The sequence below is a fragment of the Pleurodeles waltl genome, chromosome 1_2 (assembly GCF_031143425.1).
Source record: "Pleurodeles waltl isolate 20211129_DDA chromosome 1_2, aPleWal1.hap1.20221129, whole genome shotgun sequence".
Taxonomy (NCBI): Eukaryota; Metazoa; Chordata; class Amphibia; order Caudata; family Salamandridae; genus Pleurodeles; species Pleurodeles waltl.
This window is the reverse complement of record NC_090437.1, coordinates 796,245,749-796,263,017: the sequence shown is the minus strand read 5'-3', so window position 1 is coordinate 796,263,017 and position 17,269 is coordinate 796,245,749. Positions and strand designations below refer to the sequence as shown.

The window sequence follows — 17,269 nt, the reverse complement described above, 5'->3', positions numbered from 1 at the left end:
TATAGCCTGTATCCCGCAGCTGGAGCATAATGTCATTAACTCTGTCACTTCTAGGGACACACCACTGGGTAGGCCACCTCCCTCACCAAACTGGAGTACGATGCTAGATATAAATGCCCCTCACTTATTTCTCCTACTTTTCTGTGCTCCTTCTTTCTGCTGTGGGTCTTGTGCCACAACTCAACACTTTCTCTCTGTAGGAAGGAGCCTAAGTATGCCACCTAATCAGGTTATTAATATCCGTCACACTACAGGTTTCGAGATTATAAAACAGCATGTCTGTTGAGAAAATTATAGTGTCCCATTGCCTCTCAACTTCTTGTGCAGACATCCACCCATTCCTCACTATAATCCACTAAATGTTGTGCAATGTGCTCCACAAATAATCTAACTCCAACAGGGTCTCCCAGAACCACCGTCCCGGGTTCTGGGACAGGGTCTCCCAAAAGCCTCAAATCACCACTCCCTGCAACAAAAACTCTTCTCTTTCAGCATCAGTTTACTCATCTACCGCTTGCTAAGTGTGCTGCAGGTAGCACTGCTGCTAGTGACCAGCGTCGGAGGAGACCATGAAAGGAGGCGCAGGTATTGCTGGTTGGCACCAGTATGCACTCTGTCCCTGTACCAAGCCTCTAGAGTGCTTCCTTCTGGAACACTAACTTATTACTCAATCGATAGAGCTATAGGTCAAGCACACACTTGATAATTATTTGAAACGCGTCATGCAACATTATTGCAGGTGTTTACAAGTATGCAGAGAACAAGGGTTTTGGGGTGCCCTTCAGTAGCACTGAATGGATATTTAAAACTATGTTAGTTAAAAATAAAAAAGCTTGTGAGTGTTCTGTTTGCTGATTAAATGGCTTCGGTCGGGAGCAGGCTAACATACCTCTGGGGTAGATAAGGCTTTGCAGGATGGGCGCTCTATTATACGGCAGAAATGTTCCCCAGGCCTGCAATCCAGAACAATGGTGATCCGCCCAGGTCTTCAGGAATGCTCTTTATTGCCATCACATGCTATGCCTGTAAGGGCCACAGGATCACGGATGGGACAAAAAGGCAACACGTTTGAAGACGCCAAGCCTTTGGTACCATGTCAGGGGAAGCAAAACCCAACGTGTTGAGCTTTCATAGCAGGTTACCCGCTTCAAACCCTGGGCAATCTTAGAAAGCAATGTACAAAGGAGTGCAGAATGCACTGCCACTGATCTTTGGCAGGTTTAATGCCAAGGGCCCCACAGGTGAAAGTGACAGAGGGCCCCAGGGTGGGCAGGACATGGAGGAGGGTGTGAGCAGGGCTGTGCGGCTGACAGACCTTGAGGTGGCTTTGATGGAGGTGATTGGCTCCAAACTCCTACATAAAATGCTGCTGGCAGGTACAATGTAGTCCGCTAGCAGCAAGCCACACCTGAGCTCACAACCTCTGTCCAATTTCTTGCTATGTCCTACTTAAAATTAAACTGTCCCAATGCGTTGCTATGTGAGGTAACGTACGCAATTCATATGCATGCCAGGGGCATTCACACAAATAGTGTACATTTAGAAGAGAAATATTTACTACTTTGAAGCTATTTTTTTTTAATATAAAAAAATAATCTACCCCGGAAGTCGAAAGTTACACTATTTGTACCTGGTTTTCGTCGAATAGCACGTAAGAAACGTGTGCAGGATTTCAAAAAATAAAAAAGGCACAATTGCAACTACCACAGAGCTCGCAAGTTACCCTTTCCTTTTAGATCACCTGCCTACACAATCTGCTACTTGTTATTTACTTTTTGAAGTTACAAATACAGGTACTCTGTGTACATGCCATGCCGGACATGATTTCTTTTCTCACAGAAGAGGCACCCGTACCTTGCAATGTGGGAACGAGAAACTCACAACTCCGAGGTGTTTTTCACAGCCTCATTCACACAGTATACTCTAGGCAGGCATCTGGTCACAGACATTTCTCTCCCTCTTTTTACTGTACAGTCCCAATGCTCTCGTGTGTGATATCAATTGGTGATTTTTTGGTAGGTGGAAGTAACTGCCCTACATCAGACCAGTCCCTTCCCCTACAGCTGTCTGATGGAAGACATGGCTGTAGCTTTTTGCACTTTTCACAAGAAGGATTAAACTTTAAAGTAGAAGCAGACACAGAAGATGGTGACCACCATTCTGACAGACACAGACCAGTCTCAGACACATGACTCGACCTGCCGGGCTGAGTATCAAACGCCCTCCTTGAAACCCTACAGTGCCTCAAGTCCTAGCAGATCGTAGCCAAAGATAAACAAAGGATGAGGCTTAGGGAGAAGTTCCCTTTATGGCGTGGAAGACATGGAGTGGTGTGAGGTCATGGAGTCTAGTCAGCATTTGAAGGGATTGGCCGCCACTGCTACAGAGACCAGCTTTGCCCCTCTGCATATTTTTTTCTACACATGAGTCCAATCTATTTAGGGTCAGGCGTTGACACAAAAACACATGTATTCTTTTATATCTTGTTTCTTCATTCTTACAGCTTCCATTGCTGATTGTATATCACAGTTGGGTAACGTACAGCACAGAGATCTGCCTATATTCTGCTGTTTTAATCTTCATAAAGTAGCTAAGATAGCTAATATGTGTGCTTCGGGGCACTGCAAGTAATTTGCGGGACACATGTATGAATCCTAGTAAGTTTGCAGCAAAGATCTGCATGTTACTTGTAGGGCATAAGTTGGAATCCCTGCATGAAGTCCTTTTTTTTTTTTCTCTGCCCTACCAAATGGATTCTCAACCACATGATATGATTGGCCAGATACTGGGATGGGAGCATAAAAATGGTATCTAGATCGCACATTCTGAGGTATGTGTGGTGCTTCTGTGTCAGGTGTATGACCATTGCTCTGCTTAATGTGTTTGTTGGATGTTGTGACTGTTTACTGCTTTGGTTGCTACTTTTGTGAGCTCAGTAATACAAAACTATGGCCCTCATTTTGACCCTGGCAGTCTTTTCATTCACTTTTTCACAAACATGCATACCACCACGCATACACCACAACACTCAGACGCATACACACACGCACACACACATTCATACACACACGCAGACACCACACACAACACCCCTCTGCCCCCTTTGAAGGACGCCTGACTTATGGTGTCCGGCGAGGAGGTCGTCCGGCAGGGAATGGGAAGGGGCGCTGCTACCGCCATCATTGCCCCGCTACCCCATCTGTTTGGTCAAAATATGGCTGGCGGAGTCCTAGTGACGAGGCGGTGCAGGTGGTAGCACCACCCAGACGCCTCGTCAGCCAGCATGGCTACTGCCAGATTTCTGCCCTAAATGAGGCTGAAATCCAGCAGTACCCATATTATGGCATGCAGAAGACTGCCAGCACTGGCAGTCTTCTGGTGCCCAAGGCTTTGGCGGTCTCGGTTTGAGACCGCCAAAGTCATAATGAGGGCCTATTTGTTTTGTAAGCCTGCTCATTGTTATATCTTATGAGTTTTATTGGATGTTGTCTGTTACAAAATGGAAGGCCCAGCGGTGCGCACACCAGTCGCTTCCACATAGCTCTGGTCTCCGAAGTGGGGCTCGGGGAAGCGTGTACTGTTGTGTTCAATGGCGGTGCGAGGTCACAGCAATGGCCATACAGCAATATACAGATGCTAACATTACATATCATAACATAACATGAATTGACATGAAATAACTCACTAAAGCTACAAAGATGTCAAAGGCTCTGCAGAGCTATTTTAGACTAGATCTTCAGGTTCTGACCTCATTGAGAATCTATTTAAAAAACACTACAAACACAGATTGTGAAATGCTAACTCGTGAGTCATAAAATACCTACTCCAGCCGCAACAAAGTGCTGTCTGCAACTAAGGAAATTATGTCATTTCACCGTGCCCCCATAATCAACATGGAAAAGCTCGTAAAATCAGCATGAAACACTATTTGAAAATACTCTAATTTTATCCCAATATAGCGGCTTGTCATTTGCAGTTATAAAAAAGCGAATTACCACTGAAACAAATGTCACCTAGTCATGTCGTCTACAGATAGTTATAATAGTTATAATAATCTGTTCTCTAACATCAGCTTCCTAGTGAATATCTGCTTGTCCTTTTTAGTAAATCTAGTAATTTCCCATCAAATGCAACCCTCTCGCTGTTAGTATAGTATCTACCAGACACTGTCATTAAGGGCAGTGGTTAATTTGTGCATTTCATTATTTGACATGTTAGGCACCGGCACGTATTCCTAAACACTGGCACTTATATAAGACTGCCTACCAATTGCTGGCGCTATATGTCTGTGTTTGAGCAGTCTTCGTCAATTAAGTATTTCACATACTTTAAAAAATAATAAAACCAGTGATTCCAGGCCATGCTTTCAGCTGGAGATGAACTGGAATAGTGCAAAACATCACACTTGTGTTGTGTGGTGCTTATTGTTTGACAGTGCTGGTAGGGACAGTGGGTAGTGCCAATCACAGTGGTGTCCTGATAAGTACCTCTGGCCCTGGCACTTGTAACCCAGCATGCTGCAGCCACTGGCATAAACAGCACCGTCCTGAGTCCAGGGGTAGTCAATCACATGGCATTCATTAGCAACCATGCATTCGTTAGGTATGGCCCACTTACCAGTCAATGCCATGTGCCCAAATATAAATCAAATCCCATTCAATGCCGTATCCGCACAGGCACATCTAACTATATGCCAGTCAGTGTCATGCGCCAAGAACCCCAATCTGCAAGCCAATGCTACAATGTTCCCACTTATCCTAACCCACTGCACGCATCCATACATTATGGATATATATTTATACATACACACCATCACACATACACACATGCACCTAAAGACACATACACACACCGGTTCCCACATGTGTACACAGACACACACACATTCACAGACACACACAGACACACACAGACACACACACTCACACACTCACACACTCTCTCTCTCTCTCTCTCTCTCTCTATGCACTTGCCTATAATAGCATCTGCCTCCCCCTTCTGCTGCTTTTTTGCCCTCGTCAGGTGGGGATCAATTAAAACGATTACATTGTGCCTACTTTGGGCCCGTCAGGGTCATTTCTCGAGCTCCCCGACAGGCAGGCCGACAAGTACGGCCCCCCAGGGAGCTCCAAGGAGTGGTCGAGGCTGCAGGAGACAGGTGGTAAATGAGTGACAGCTTCAGCTATGTACTGTTCGCTCTCCCACTTGGTTACCACACTGGCTGACCCCGACAGGATGCCTTTTAAACTTAACCAAAGAGGGGCGGAGGAGGCAGGGAAATCGGGATAGCGCAGCCTTTACTGAGGACGTGGGCACCTTGCACCCTCAGTTCAGGTAAAAGACCTGTTCGTGACTTTCGGCAACGTGTACATGTAGCCTATGCATGTGGATGGAGGGTGACAGCTCGGCACACCTTTGATCCACACGTGTGCAGTGCACGTGTAGGTTACTGCAGCTGTGCTGGTGGAGCGAGCTCAGTTCACAAAATTACTTTTCTGACTGCAGTGGTGGCTGCTGGGAATGCTGTGGCGTGCCCAATGAAGAGCCGAAGAATATACAGTATTCAGATTGGCGTATGTGACATAAAAAACATCAACCATTCGCGAGTTTTAAAAAAAAGATTTTAAAGTTTTGAGTTATTTTCTATACTGCTGACGTATTATTTTCTGTGTAAAGTTTAAACCGCGACTACATAAATATTTGGTATTAGTCGTCCACCACTTCAATGTTTGTGCAAAGTTTAGAGATAGCAGTCATCTTTAATTCGTTGACTATTGTACAGAATAGGGGCATTAATAATATCAATCGTGATAAAAGTGAACTAGAGAAGAATGCACTAAACAGAAATACAGCTGAGACAAACTTTGTTTGGTACCACATAATTTTGAGGTCTTAGTTTGCTATAGATTATTCTGTTAGCAGAGGTAAGGCACTTTGCAAATATTCTGATATAAGGGAACTGGTTTTAGACAACTTAGAAGCCCAGCACAATAGCCTCCTGGACATCTTTTCTGTTGTGTGTTGGTATTAATCTCGGGCACTGCCATTTACTTTCTTCGATAGATATAGTTGCTTGGTTCTTCTACATAAAGGACACAAACGCCTGTGGGTTAAATTTGGCAACACTCAACTGTCAGATCCGAAAACCTGCTGACAATTATGGAAAAAAGTCACTTCTAAAGTGCCTCAAAGCACGGAAGCAGCCGCACAGCATTTTGGGATGCTATAAAAATCACTAAAGTAGCATCCCCAGTGGAAGTCCACAAACCCCTGCATGGCAAAGAGAACTCATCACAATATTTGTGTAGTAAAAAGTTCTGCGGTGCCTTTGTTAAAACCTCATAGAAACGGAATAGCCTGCCCCTTTCCATGGGCACCTTATCATGGTGTGAACCGCTGTCCGTTTCCTAGTGCATTGTGGTACATGCAAATGCACCTGCGTGTGTTAAACATTTAGACTGGGGCTGTGAATTTAAATCAAGGCTGCTACCCCCCCCCCCTGGCATTTCTGAGAACAGTGCTAGCAACAAGATAGTTTGAGCTTGTCTTGGCTCTTTGAAATCTCTAGGTGAGAACAGATTACGGGCTCGTTATGGTAATCTATTTCTAATTTTAAATTCAGTTTGGGCAACTTCTGCCACCAATCTGTAATCTCAGACCTCCTTTGAGATATGATCCATTTATTCCTTTAGAACAGAAACCTGGTAAATGATATCCTGCAGTCATGCAATCAAACTTACTCCTCACTGTTGCAAGAAACAAATGCAAAATAAAGATTTTAGGAGGCCATTCTTCAGTGTTCTATCTACATATATGTGAAGAATGAGTAAAAACCCACAGCGTGCCTTGTGCAAATGTAAAGCTATCTCTACAACTTAACAGATAGCGGTGTAGTCATCTCAAACACACATTTTATAATGGAGGATTTACCTAGTCTAAAAGTTGAGGCTCTTGGCGAAGCCCTCATGCTTGTTATATTTCACTGCAAAGTGTATTCTCAGGAAGTAGAGATTACATTAGCTATACACAGAGCACAGAGCCCCAAAATCCCAGGAGCATCACCAACTTCACTTGGAATTTCTCCAATACACAGGCATTCTTGGGCAGCCGGCATACACGCAAAGGCTAGACAATAAATAAGATGTTCAACCAAGTTTACCAACATCTTTGAGGTACTCACAGTTTAGGCTTGGTGGGTAGTGGTGGTGGCTCCTTGGTGGGTGACAGAAGAAGAGTCGGAGAAGGGCCAGATGTTTCACTGTCGGATTTGCCATTACTCACTCCATTAAGTCCATTGCTTCGGTGCATGCCATTGGCTTTATGTTCATCAGTGTTGAGCTGCAAGCCAAGTTTTGGGCGGCTGGGCTGGAACTCTGCATTGTTCAGTGGAAGATGCCCACTCATGTTTTTAGGGGGCAGTTCAAGGACACTTCTCTCGAAGACCACATCTGGAGACACTGGAGTAAAGCAACGTTCACTGACGTTCTCTCCTCTTGTTATGTCTTCCCCAGAGTTTTTATGATGATCTGGTGATAGAGAGAGGAAACAATCACAACAACTGTAATAGAAAAAAACGATACATATAACATGTCAATAAACATGAACATTCTGAATACAATTATGCACCTTTATGCTCTGGCTACCATGCAACAGTGCCATCACAAATCACTACAGCAATATGAATGTATTATCTGATGACTATTGTTTAGTTCCAGGCATGACTATACTTTATGTCATTATTTTTATGGTTATTGGTTTGATGCCATGATTTTCCAAAACACATTGCTTGATATCTTTCCAGCAGTGGCATTGAGGGAGGAAACTCTTTAAGTCCTTTTGGTCCTAAAGAGTCTGTTAGACTGAGCAAAGGTCAGTCAGCAAGACATTTTGTTTTTATTTTCAGGTCAGGCAGCCAGGAGCTAGACATGTGCTAATTGCCCAGACTCCTGGCTGCCTCTCCTGAACTCTGCTGGGCTGAGCATGTCAAAGCTACAGTGGGCATGACCTCCTCAGCTTAGCCACGGCCCTTGAGGTCCTACCCCTCGTGATGAGGGGTAGCATCACTGATAACCTCATACCTGGGTGCTTCAGTTTTAAGCCCTGAAGTGCTCAGGACCAAGTGTCTATCACTGACATCTCGTCACAGAGTGGGGTGGGGTCAGCAGTCTGTATGATCCTTTCCTTCTCTGTGACGAGGTAGGGACTGCTGCCTCCCCTCTTTGGCTGACCAAAGTCTTAACCCTCCCAACACCTCCAAAGCTACCCTCCCCGAGAGCTGCAGCAGGTAAGTGTTGTGTTTTTATTGACTGGTGCGTGCACAAGTGTATGTATGGCTGTATGTGTATTTGTGAGTTAATGTAGTGAATGGGTATACGTGTGTGTCTGCATGTGAATGCATGGGGTGTAAGGGAATGTGTGTGGTGCCCCCACCGCCCCCTCTAACTTGTACTTACTGGCCATCACTGTATCTTTCATTGGCGAAAAAGCAACATTTTTTTCTCCTTGAAATGCCTGCAAGTTTCTATCCATGAAGACATTGTGTGACATCTACTGACAACTTAGATATTTGTGTCCTTTTTACTTCATAATCTGCTACAAGGTTTAATAGGGGTGTGAGGCTATAGCTGCCACGGAAGCACTGATTTAATGGGAAAGTCTTCATGATTATGGAGCAAGGGTGCCTGCACAGCTTCAACAGGAATTGGCCTACCTGAGATGCAGAGTCCGGCAACTCATACTGTGGCCTATTGAAGTTCTCGAAGTAGATATCCGCAAAGCACTTATTAAGGATTTGTCTTACAGCGGATAAGCTGATTTTTGTTGCAGTACAAGAATATTTATTCTTTCTCTCATACTCAGTCACTCAACCCTGTGATAGCAAAAGATGGGTCTAATGAAATCATCTGAGTTCCTTTCAACATCGTGGCACACAATAGTTGGAAGTCAGCAGCCAGGTGCAGATGATGCGCATCCATTCTATAACAACCTGGTATTGTTTCAAGTTCAAAGGTGCACTTGGTGAAACTGGTTGAAAGTCACCTTTAGCCAAAAATGACTAGACCCCCTGTTCCTAAGAAAATGCTGATGATCATTTGGGAGCCTGTTAACTGCCAAATACAAAGGATCATGGGTGCACATATTCCCAGAGTGGTTGATTGAGGAAGTGTCAGTGAATCTAGAGAATGTGGTACAGGTTTGGCTAGCGGTCTATTCCTACACAAAGTCAAGTCTTTTGACCTCTAAGTTTCTGTGCATTATGTATAAGGCATTAAATGTTATGCTTTATTCGAATAAGAGTTGGACGAGTGATTCAAGGCAGGTGTGGTATGTGCATTTGTTGTAATTGAGTTATATCCTGGCAGCCTGGTTTTGCAGTCTCTGCAGTTTTTTAATTTGCTTCTGGGAGACTCCCTTGCTTCACTTTATTGTTTCAAAGAATGGGAGGGGACTTCCTTTCAATCTTTAACTAGAGGTTGGTTTCCTTAACCACTATGTATAACCAGGCAGCCAGCTTATACTGCTGAGTCACACAGAATTCCCAAGATTTCACTTTCTGCACCAGTAAAGGGGTATTTTCATTTTTGTGGTTTTGGGTAGCATGGACATCGCCCATGAACATTGGAGTGCTATGCGGTTTAGGCTAATTTACATTTGAAAAATGATATAGAAGGTATTTGTTACATCTAGAAGTATGAAGCAAGAATTAAAAATAGAACAAACAGATATAACTATGAAGAAAGTTTCTTAGTAGGGATATGAGGGTCCAATGCCGGCTTGAAAATAAGACCACTGAACCCAATTCACGAACTTATATTTGTTTATGTAGATATACTCATGTGTAGATCTACTCCTACACATAGGGGTAACTCTCCACTTTTTTGCTATTCCCCATTTCCGAGCAGATATTTACACATAGCTGTAGACTTAATGAGGTGGTGGAGACTCCTATAAATGAATTTATGAGTGTTAGGTTGCTATTAGTAACTTTTGTTTTGACCTGTTTGTAGAGATCTCCGTCACCGGGACAGAGATCTCCCTCAGAAAATAAAGGGAAATGTAATCATGTTTATTTTTATAACAAAAAATAACATTTATTTAATGTAACGTAAAAAAGGTAAAATAGTTTAAGCAAATAATATTAACCAGAGAACAATTAAAGCAAATGACTCAACACACTAACTCCTAAAATTAACTTTGTATTAATTTGTATATTAATTAAATATATTTATTAACTTTTAAAAACTTTTTGGAACACTATTTTATACCTAAAGTCACCCAAACTCATTTATATTTTTCTTTAATTTGAACCAATGTTGGGTATACGATATTCATTTAAACAATTTTAATAATGCTTACACCTTTCAAACTAAGTTATTCGTGAAATAAAGACATCTGTTTTATCAATTCCTGGCTATTGAGTGTCTTAGATTGTTATATATATATATATATATATAAAATAAAATATATACTATACCACTAACACCCCAAAGGAAATAAAATAAAAAATAAGTGAATTTGTGTATATATATATATATATATATATATATCCTCCAACTCTCCTCCAAATCACAGGAGACCCAGGACACCTCCAAGGTGCAAATCAATTTATTTCAGCACACAAATCCAACGCGTTTCGGCAGCAGCCTTACTCATGGATACATCATTGTTACAGTGCCCCAAGTTAAAAACCATGCAATCCTAGACATAAAAAACAGACAAAATCTCAAATCCCCACCAAAAGACACAAAATGTGGCGGCCATCTTAAAGTGCATCTATAAATAAGTTTCACAGTAGTTTGTACCATAGTCCTATCAAAATACAACTCAAATTATTGTTCAAATCCATCAGAATCTTTAAATTAATGTGATATCATATTTCGCACAATAAATAGAGTAAAATTCAATTGTCAAAATACAAAAATTGTAAATAAAATAATTCATTGCATTATAAAAGTTTGTTAACTATGAATGTTTTCAAAATTTAAAATTCAATATATCACTTAAATCCTGAACATTATTAACTATGCTTAAATTAATTACATATCATCCTATACCATCCAAAGGGGTGATTTTTTTAATCCTATTTGATTCTTAGTAGAAGGGTACAGGTGTTGGGGTCTATAAGGTTTCTACAGTAGAAGAATTTGTTTGTCTACCCACTTGGGTAGAGAAGCTCCATATACCAATATGAGATCCCCCAAAAATATGAGACCCCCCAAAAGTTTTGTGTAGATGTACAGGTCTATTTGGATGGTATAGGATGATATGTAATTAATTTAAGCATAGTTAATAATGTTCAGGATTTAAGTGATATATTGAATTTTAAATTTTGAAAACATTCATAGTTAACAAACTTTTATAATGCAATGAATTATTCTATTTACAATTTTTGTATTTTGACAATTGAATTTTACTCTATTTATTGTGCGAAATATGATATCACATTAATTTCAAGATTCTGATGGATTTGAACAATAATTTGAGTTGTATTTTGATAGGACTATGGTACAAACTACTGTGAAACTTATTTATAGATGCACTTTAAGATGGCCGCCACATTTTGTGTCTTTTGGTGGGGATTTGAGATTTTGTCTGTTTTTTATGTCTAGGATTGCATGGTTTTTAACTTGGGGCACTGTAACAATGATGTATCCATGAGTAAGGCTGCTGCCGAAACGCGTTGGATTTGTGTGCTGAAATAAATTGATTTGCACCTTGGAGGTGTCCTGGGTCTCCTGTGATTTGGAGGAGAGTTGGAGGATTTATTAGGGCCTCTCGGAGCCCACCCGGGACCGCTGTGTGGTGTTCCTGCAGTCCGAGTGTTTTATGTGAAATATATATATATATATATATATATATACGAATTCACTTATTTTTTTATATATATACAAATTCACTTATTTTTTATTTTACTTCCTTTGGGGTGTTAATGGTATAGTCTGCCTCCGCTGTTTTCTGTTAGAGTATGTTGCACTAACAGTGGTTGCTTATGTGTGGTGCCTGACCTACTTCAAAGATAGGTTGGAGTACTTTAAGTTTGTTTTGTCATTACGGCTGTATTAGGATAAGAAATATATTTTGTGAATTGCAATTGTCTTTCTTTTAAGTAGGTGTGTTTTTTTAGTATGTCCCTCTTCAAAACATTCCTCAAATATCCCTAACCCCTCCCATTTAGTAGTCATTATTCTCCATTCCCCCCCCAAAAAAACCTTGTCCGTCCCACATTCATTTCTAAACTGTATACCTATTTATATACGTACATACATATTGCAGTGCATCATCATGAATACATACAATAGATTCAGAAAGGTTAAGGGAACAGCAAAGAGATGGTGCATCTAGCAGTAGGTCAGGAAGAAGATATATGCTGAATATGACTGCCTCGTGTACAGAGTTGTTTCCTATTTGATGTACACCCCAAAGCCTGGCTGGGGTGAGTTTGCACTACTTGCAATATAGGTTTGCCAGAGGACATAAAGAACAGCTTGCAGAGGGATTTTTTTCTAGGGTCTTGATTTTAGTTTATCAAACCTGTGCACAATGTGAAGGCTCTTTTTTTCCTAGCATTAAGGATATAGTGATATTTCGTCATATGTGCTTTAAACAACCTGTGACTTAACAACTTATTGAAGTAAAATAGTTGTGATGATGTCCAGACCTGCCAACTTGAGAATACAATTTGCTGTGAGAGAAGGGGCTTTATACTGAGAACTTCCCATGAGGGGCTTCTGCCCCCGTCTCCTGCTCCCGCCGACCTCCTCCTTCCAGCAAAAAGGAAAACACCACCAAGAAGGAAAACAAAATCAAAAGGTTGTTGAGGCTACTGTGGTGTCTTTGGGTGCTTTCACACCCCATAATGCACATTGGTTGCTTGGAGCCCCAAAATATGAACTGAAATCCACTCTCTGTAGTGGCTTCCAGCTTGCCTTGCCTGTCACCATGGGCCAGATGTAGCAAACGTTTTGCGACTCGCAAACGGCAAAATTTGCCGTTTGCGAGTCGCAAAACGCGTATCCCAATGCAGAAATGCATTTTGCGAGTCGTTACCGACTCGCCAAATGCATTTCAGACTCGCAAATAGGAAGGGATGTTCCCTTCCTATTTGCGAGTCGCATTGGGATGCAATACCATTTGCGACCGCATATGCGGTCGCAAATGGCATCGCAGTTACCATCCACTTCAAGTGGATGGTAACCCAATCGCAAATTAGAAGGGGTCCCCATGGGACCCCTTCCAGTTTGTGACTGGAGCCCAAAATATTTTTTCAGGGCAGGGAGTGGTCCAAGGGACCACTCCCTGCCCTGAAAAAAAACCGAAACTAAAGGTTTCGTTTTTTTTTAAGTGCAGCTCGTTTTCCCTTAGGGAAAACGGGCTACACTTCAAAAAAAAAAAAATGCTTTATTTAAAAGCAGGTCGCTAACATGGAGGTCTGCTGACGTCAGCAGGCCTCCATGTTAGCGAGTGCCTATACTCGCAATGGGGCCGCTATTTGCGACCCACCTCATGAATATTCATGAGGTGGGTCATTGCGACCCCATTGCGAGTTGCAGTCGGTGTCTGAGACACCGTACTGCATAGCAATTTGCGACTTGCAAATTGCGAGTCGCAGGGACTAGCAATTTGCAAGTCGCAAATTGCTTTTTTCCTACATCTGGCCCCATGTGATTTCAGCTCCTCACCAGGTGACCTTGTGAAGAGAGCCGAAATTGTGTGACACGCAGTGTCACCTTGTTGAATGTCCATTGTCCGAAGTCTGCTGAAGGCTCCAAAACTATATGGGGCATTTGCTGGGGGAACATTTTGTTTTCTTAGCATGCTGCTCTTACCACTCCCCAATATGATAGAAAGAATGATAGCTTCTTCCCTGTGCTATCGCAGAATCCGCTGAGATGGTTAACTTATTCCCTGGTTAAACACACCTAAATTAGACACCGTTCCACTCCATGCTCGCAGAAATCAAAAACACAGACAGAGTAAATCAGCACTGCTACCTAGTAACACACAAAGGAACTGTAATAACGAGCACTGGCAAAGCCATTAGAGTGGGATACAAAGGAGGGAGCTGATAGAGAGGACAAACAGTGCAATGATAGCATTAGGTGAGGGATGAATCCTCCACTGAGCTGAGCCAAGGCGTGATTGACCCATTCTCAAGTCATTGTTTGAAATGGCCGGCTAAATAAAGCTAATGATTAAAATGGGTGCATCCAAAGCCACTCTATGTATATTGCTTGGAACAGGTCAGTCTGACAGCTGTGCTGTCACAGCCCAGACCTAACAACAAATCTAGGTAACGATTATGGTGCAAAGCTTGACATGAATGTCCTTTATAGCTATGTTTCTGCATATTTACAATATAATATTTATTGAGATGTACTTTTTGATTTCCAGACATTTCTTGAGAGGAAAACTGTACACGACGTTTGAAAATGAATACTGTTGGGTCTCTTTAACATACTACTGCAGAAATGTGGAAAGGTGCAAACTTTTTCTCGCAAACTTGAATAATTCTCGCAAACTTTATGAATGCATGTTAGTTTTCACGTTAAAATGTGTTATTTTGCATCCCTCTTTAGACCTCCATCGTCTGTTCTGTGGCAAACAGTATTCTAATTAAATTACAAAAATGCTAAAACCCCTTGCAAACAAAAGAGCAAATATTGCCAGTTTGCGTAGAAAGGTACTCCAGGCTGTAGACGGAGAAAATGCAAGAATCTATTTAAACAACATGTACGTTGATAATTGGGGCCTATGTGAGTCTGGACCTCTGATACACAAAGTACGGCCCAGGGGCCGCATGCGGACCTCCTGACTTTTACATGTGCCCCCTGGTGTACAACAGCACTCTGCTGCTGTTTACCCAAGAGAAGTGCTAGCAATAAAAACACTATGTTAAAAAACCAGGTAAGCATTTATTTAAAGGATAATACGTGTTAAAGAAAGGAAGTAACTGTTGAGTCCTGTATCACTTAACCTTAGGAACACTTAATTTATAAAGGCATTTTGGAGCAAAGTGTAAGCATATGATAAAGTCTCTTCAAAATTCAAAGTGTATTTAATTAACACGCAGAACCTTTTCACTTTAGTATATCAGATTATATCAGTGCCTTTAGAAGTATTATTTTAAAAGTGATAGCTTTCAAACATGAATTTAGAAACATCAATTCGTCCCCTTACTGTGACAACAATGCCAATAGTGAAATGTGGCAAGTAGGTTGTCACGTGACCCTTTGGGTGACTTGGGTTCCTATGATACAAGTAAAACATTTTAAATCAAACATAGGAGAAGGAGAAGGTTTTGTAGAGCTGACATCCTGAAGTCATGTAGTTTTTAGGGCCTGTTTATGGGATAATAAAGGGATCTGAAATAAAACTATTGGCTAGGATCACACAATTTGGTTAAGTGAGGGAGCCAGGATTGATCCCAGGTTTTTAGGTTTCACATTGTTCAATTCAGCAACTGCATGTACATGCTTTGCTTCCCCTACACCCACCTTACCACCAATGCCCCTCCAAACCCCCACCCCTGGTCCGACCACACCCCAGTGGCATCAATGCGGCCCTCGGACACATCACAGACCACACCTTTTGGGCCCTGGGAAAATGTTTGTGAGTACCCATGGTCTGGACGATTCACCTGTAACTTAAATGTGCGCCACTTCCTTGTTTTCAATCAGATTTTTTATTACATTAATAATGCACAATAGTATATTATTCAATATTAGTGTAATAAAAAATGGAATACAGTTAGCTGGAATATGACCCACCGTGGTAGCAGAGGTAAGCAAAAACCACATTTAAATGTATGCTATGTGCATGCTTGCAGGTGAGAGTGTGCTATGTAAAAGAGAGTGTGTGTGTATAACTGAATGTGTGTGTATGTGTAGGAATGTGCGTGTGATTAAAAATAAAGATGAAATGGCATGTGAGGTCACTTCCGCTAACTCTGGCATTTTTGGTGAATTGATGTCCGTGGTCATTTTTCTGATAGAATGTTTGGGTTAGGGGCGTAAACAATAAGAAATTCGATGTTTCCGAACCACATGTGGCTCCGGTCGTACCGGTTGATATCGGCTGGCTGGGCATTACTAGGTCACTGATAAGGACGTCTGACGTGATTAAACATCAAAGTAAGATGACCACATATAGGCTGTAAATTAATACATAAGCTTGATTTGAAAGAAAAGCAGGTATGAATGCTGCGACTCAAAAGCTTCTCGCCTTTTTCAGTAAAATATAACTCATATTTTCTCATTTCTCTGTGAACTGATTTTTTAAATTTAATTTTTCTTCATTCAAGATTAAATTGACAGAAGAAAAATACTACATTTTGGGTTCCCTCCTTACAAGTGGTGAAGCTGGTTGATTGCAGATGTCTGCTGTAAGTGCCAGAAATATGGTGTGTGGGTCACATTTTTGACCCCAAGTTAGTGTCTGGACACTGAGAAGAGATTTATAGAGTCCATGTGGCTCCTATTCTCAGAGCTGCCGGTTGGTGATAAAGCAGTCGGAAAACATGGTAAAGTTACTGCTAATCCTCCCTCCTCACCCGCCCTCTGCACACATCCCTGGCCCTGGTCCTCGAGGGCAGCATCCCCCACTGAGGTCGACTGACGTGTGCAGAGCTGGAACTGGGGCTCTCCGGCCGGGTACCCACAAGCCACTGTGCCGCTGTCAACAGCCGAGGGAGCAGCGCTTGCTTTTACGAAAACAAAATTGTGTTAATAACAAACAAGTTACTTACGTTCAGTAATGATGTTTCTGATGGATAAATGATAGATTATGATTATAATAATAATAACAATACGAATAATAATAATTTTATGGTTGTTTGGAGTTGTTCTTATGATCATTATTATTATTATTATTGTTAATAATAATAATAATAATAATAGTAATAATAATTCTTATGATTGATGGAGTTGTTCTTATTATCGTTGTTGTTGTTATTTTTATTACTATTATTATTATTGTTAATATTATTAGGTGTAATGCGATCACATACTACTTTTTATGGACCTGCACCAAAAAAGACCGTCCTCTACTGAGAGTTATCCTACACCTAGGAAAGTACCGAGGGCCTAGCTGGTGAAGAATGCTGTGCACTTAATTCCAAGCTAAGACCTGGCAGTGGATACCAGAAATCTCAGCCTTCAAGTCCAAAAAACTCATATAATGACTGCAGCTGTTAGGCAAGCCATACACTGATGTGAAAGGGCAGAGTTTTAGTGCTTTCTGACTATCATCCATACATCTAAAATTGTGGAAG

The 17,269-nt window shown here is 41.6% G+C and overlaps 1 protein-coding gene across 6 annotated transcripts in view; it reads right to left on the bottom strand.

Annotated features, from left to right (window-relative positions):
• Positions 1 to 17,269, bottom strand: part of PALLD (palladin, cytoskeletal associated protein) — an 847,172-nt gene that overhangs the window by 344,326 nt on the left and 485,577 nt on the right. For all 6 annotated transcript variants that reach the window (XM_069244048.1, XM_069244031.1, XM_069244040.1 and 3 more), the window contains one exon: positions 7,181 to 7,526. In XM_069244048.1, coding sequence (XP_069100149.1) covers positions 7,181 to 7,526 — 346 coding nt within the window. The remainder of the gene's footprint in view (positions 1 to 7,180; positions 7,527 to 17,269) is intronic.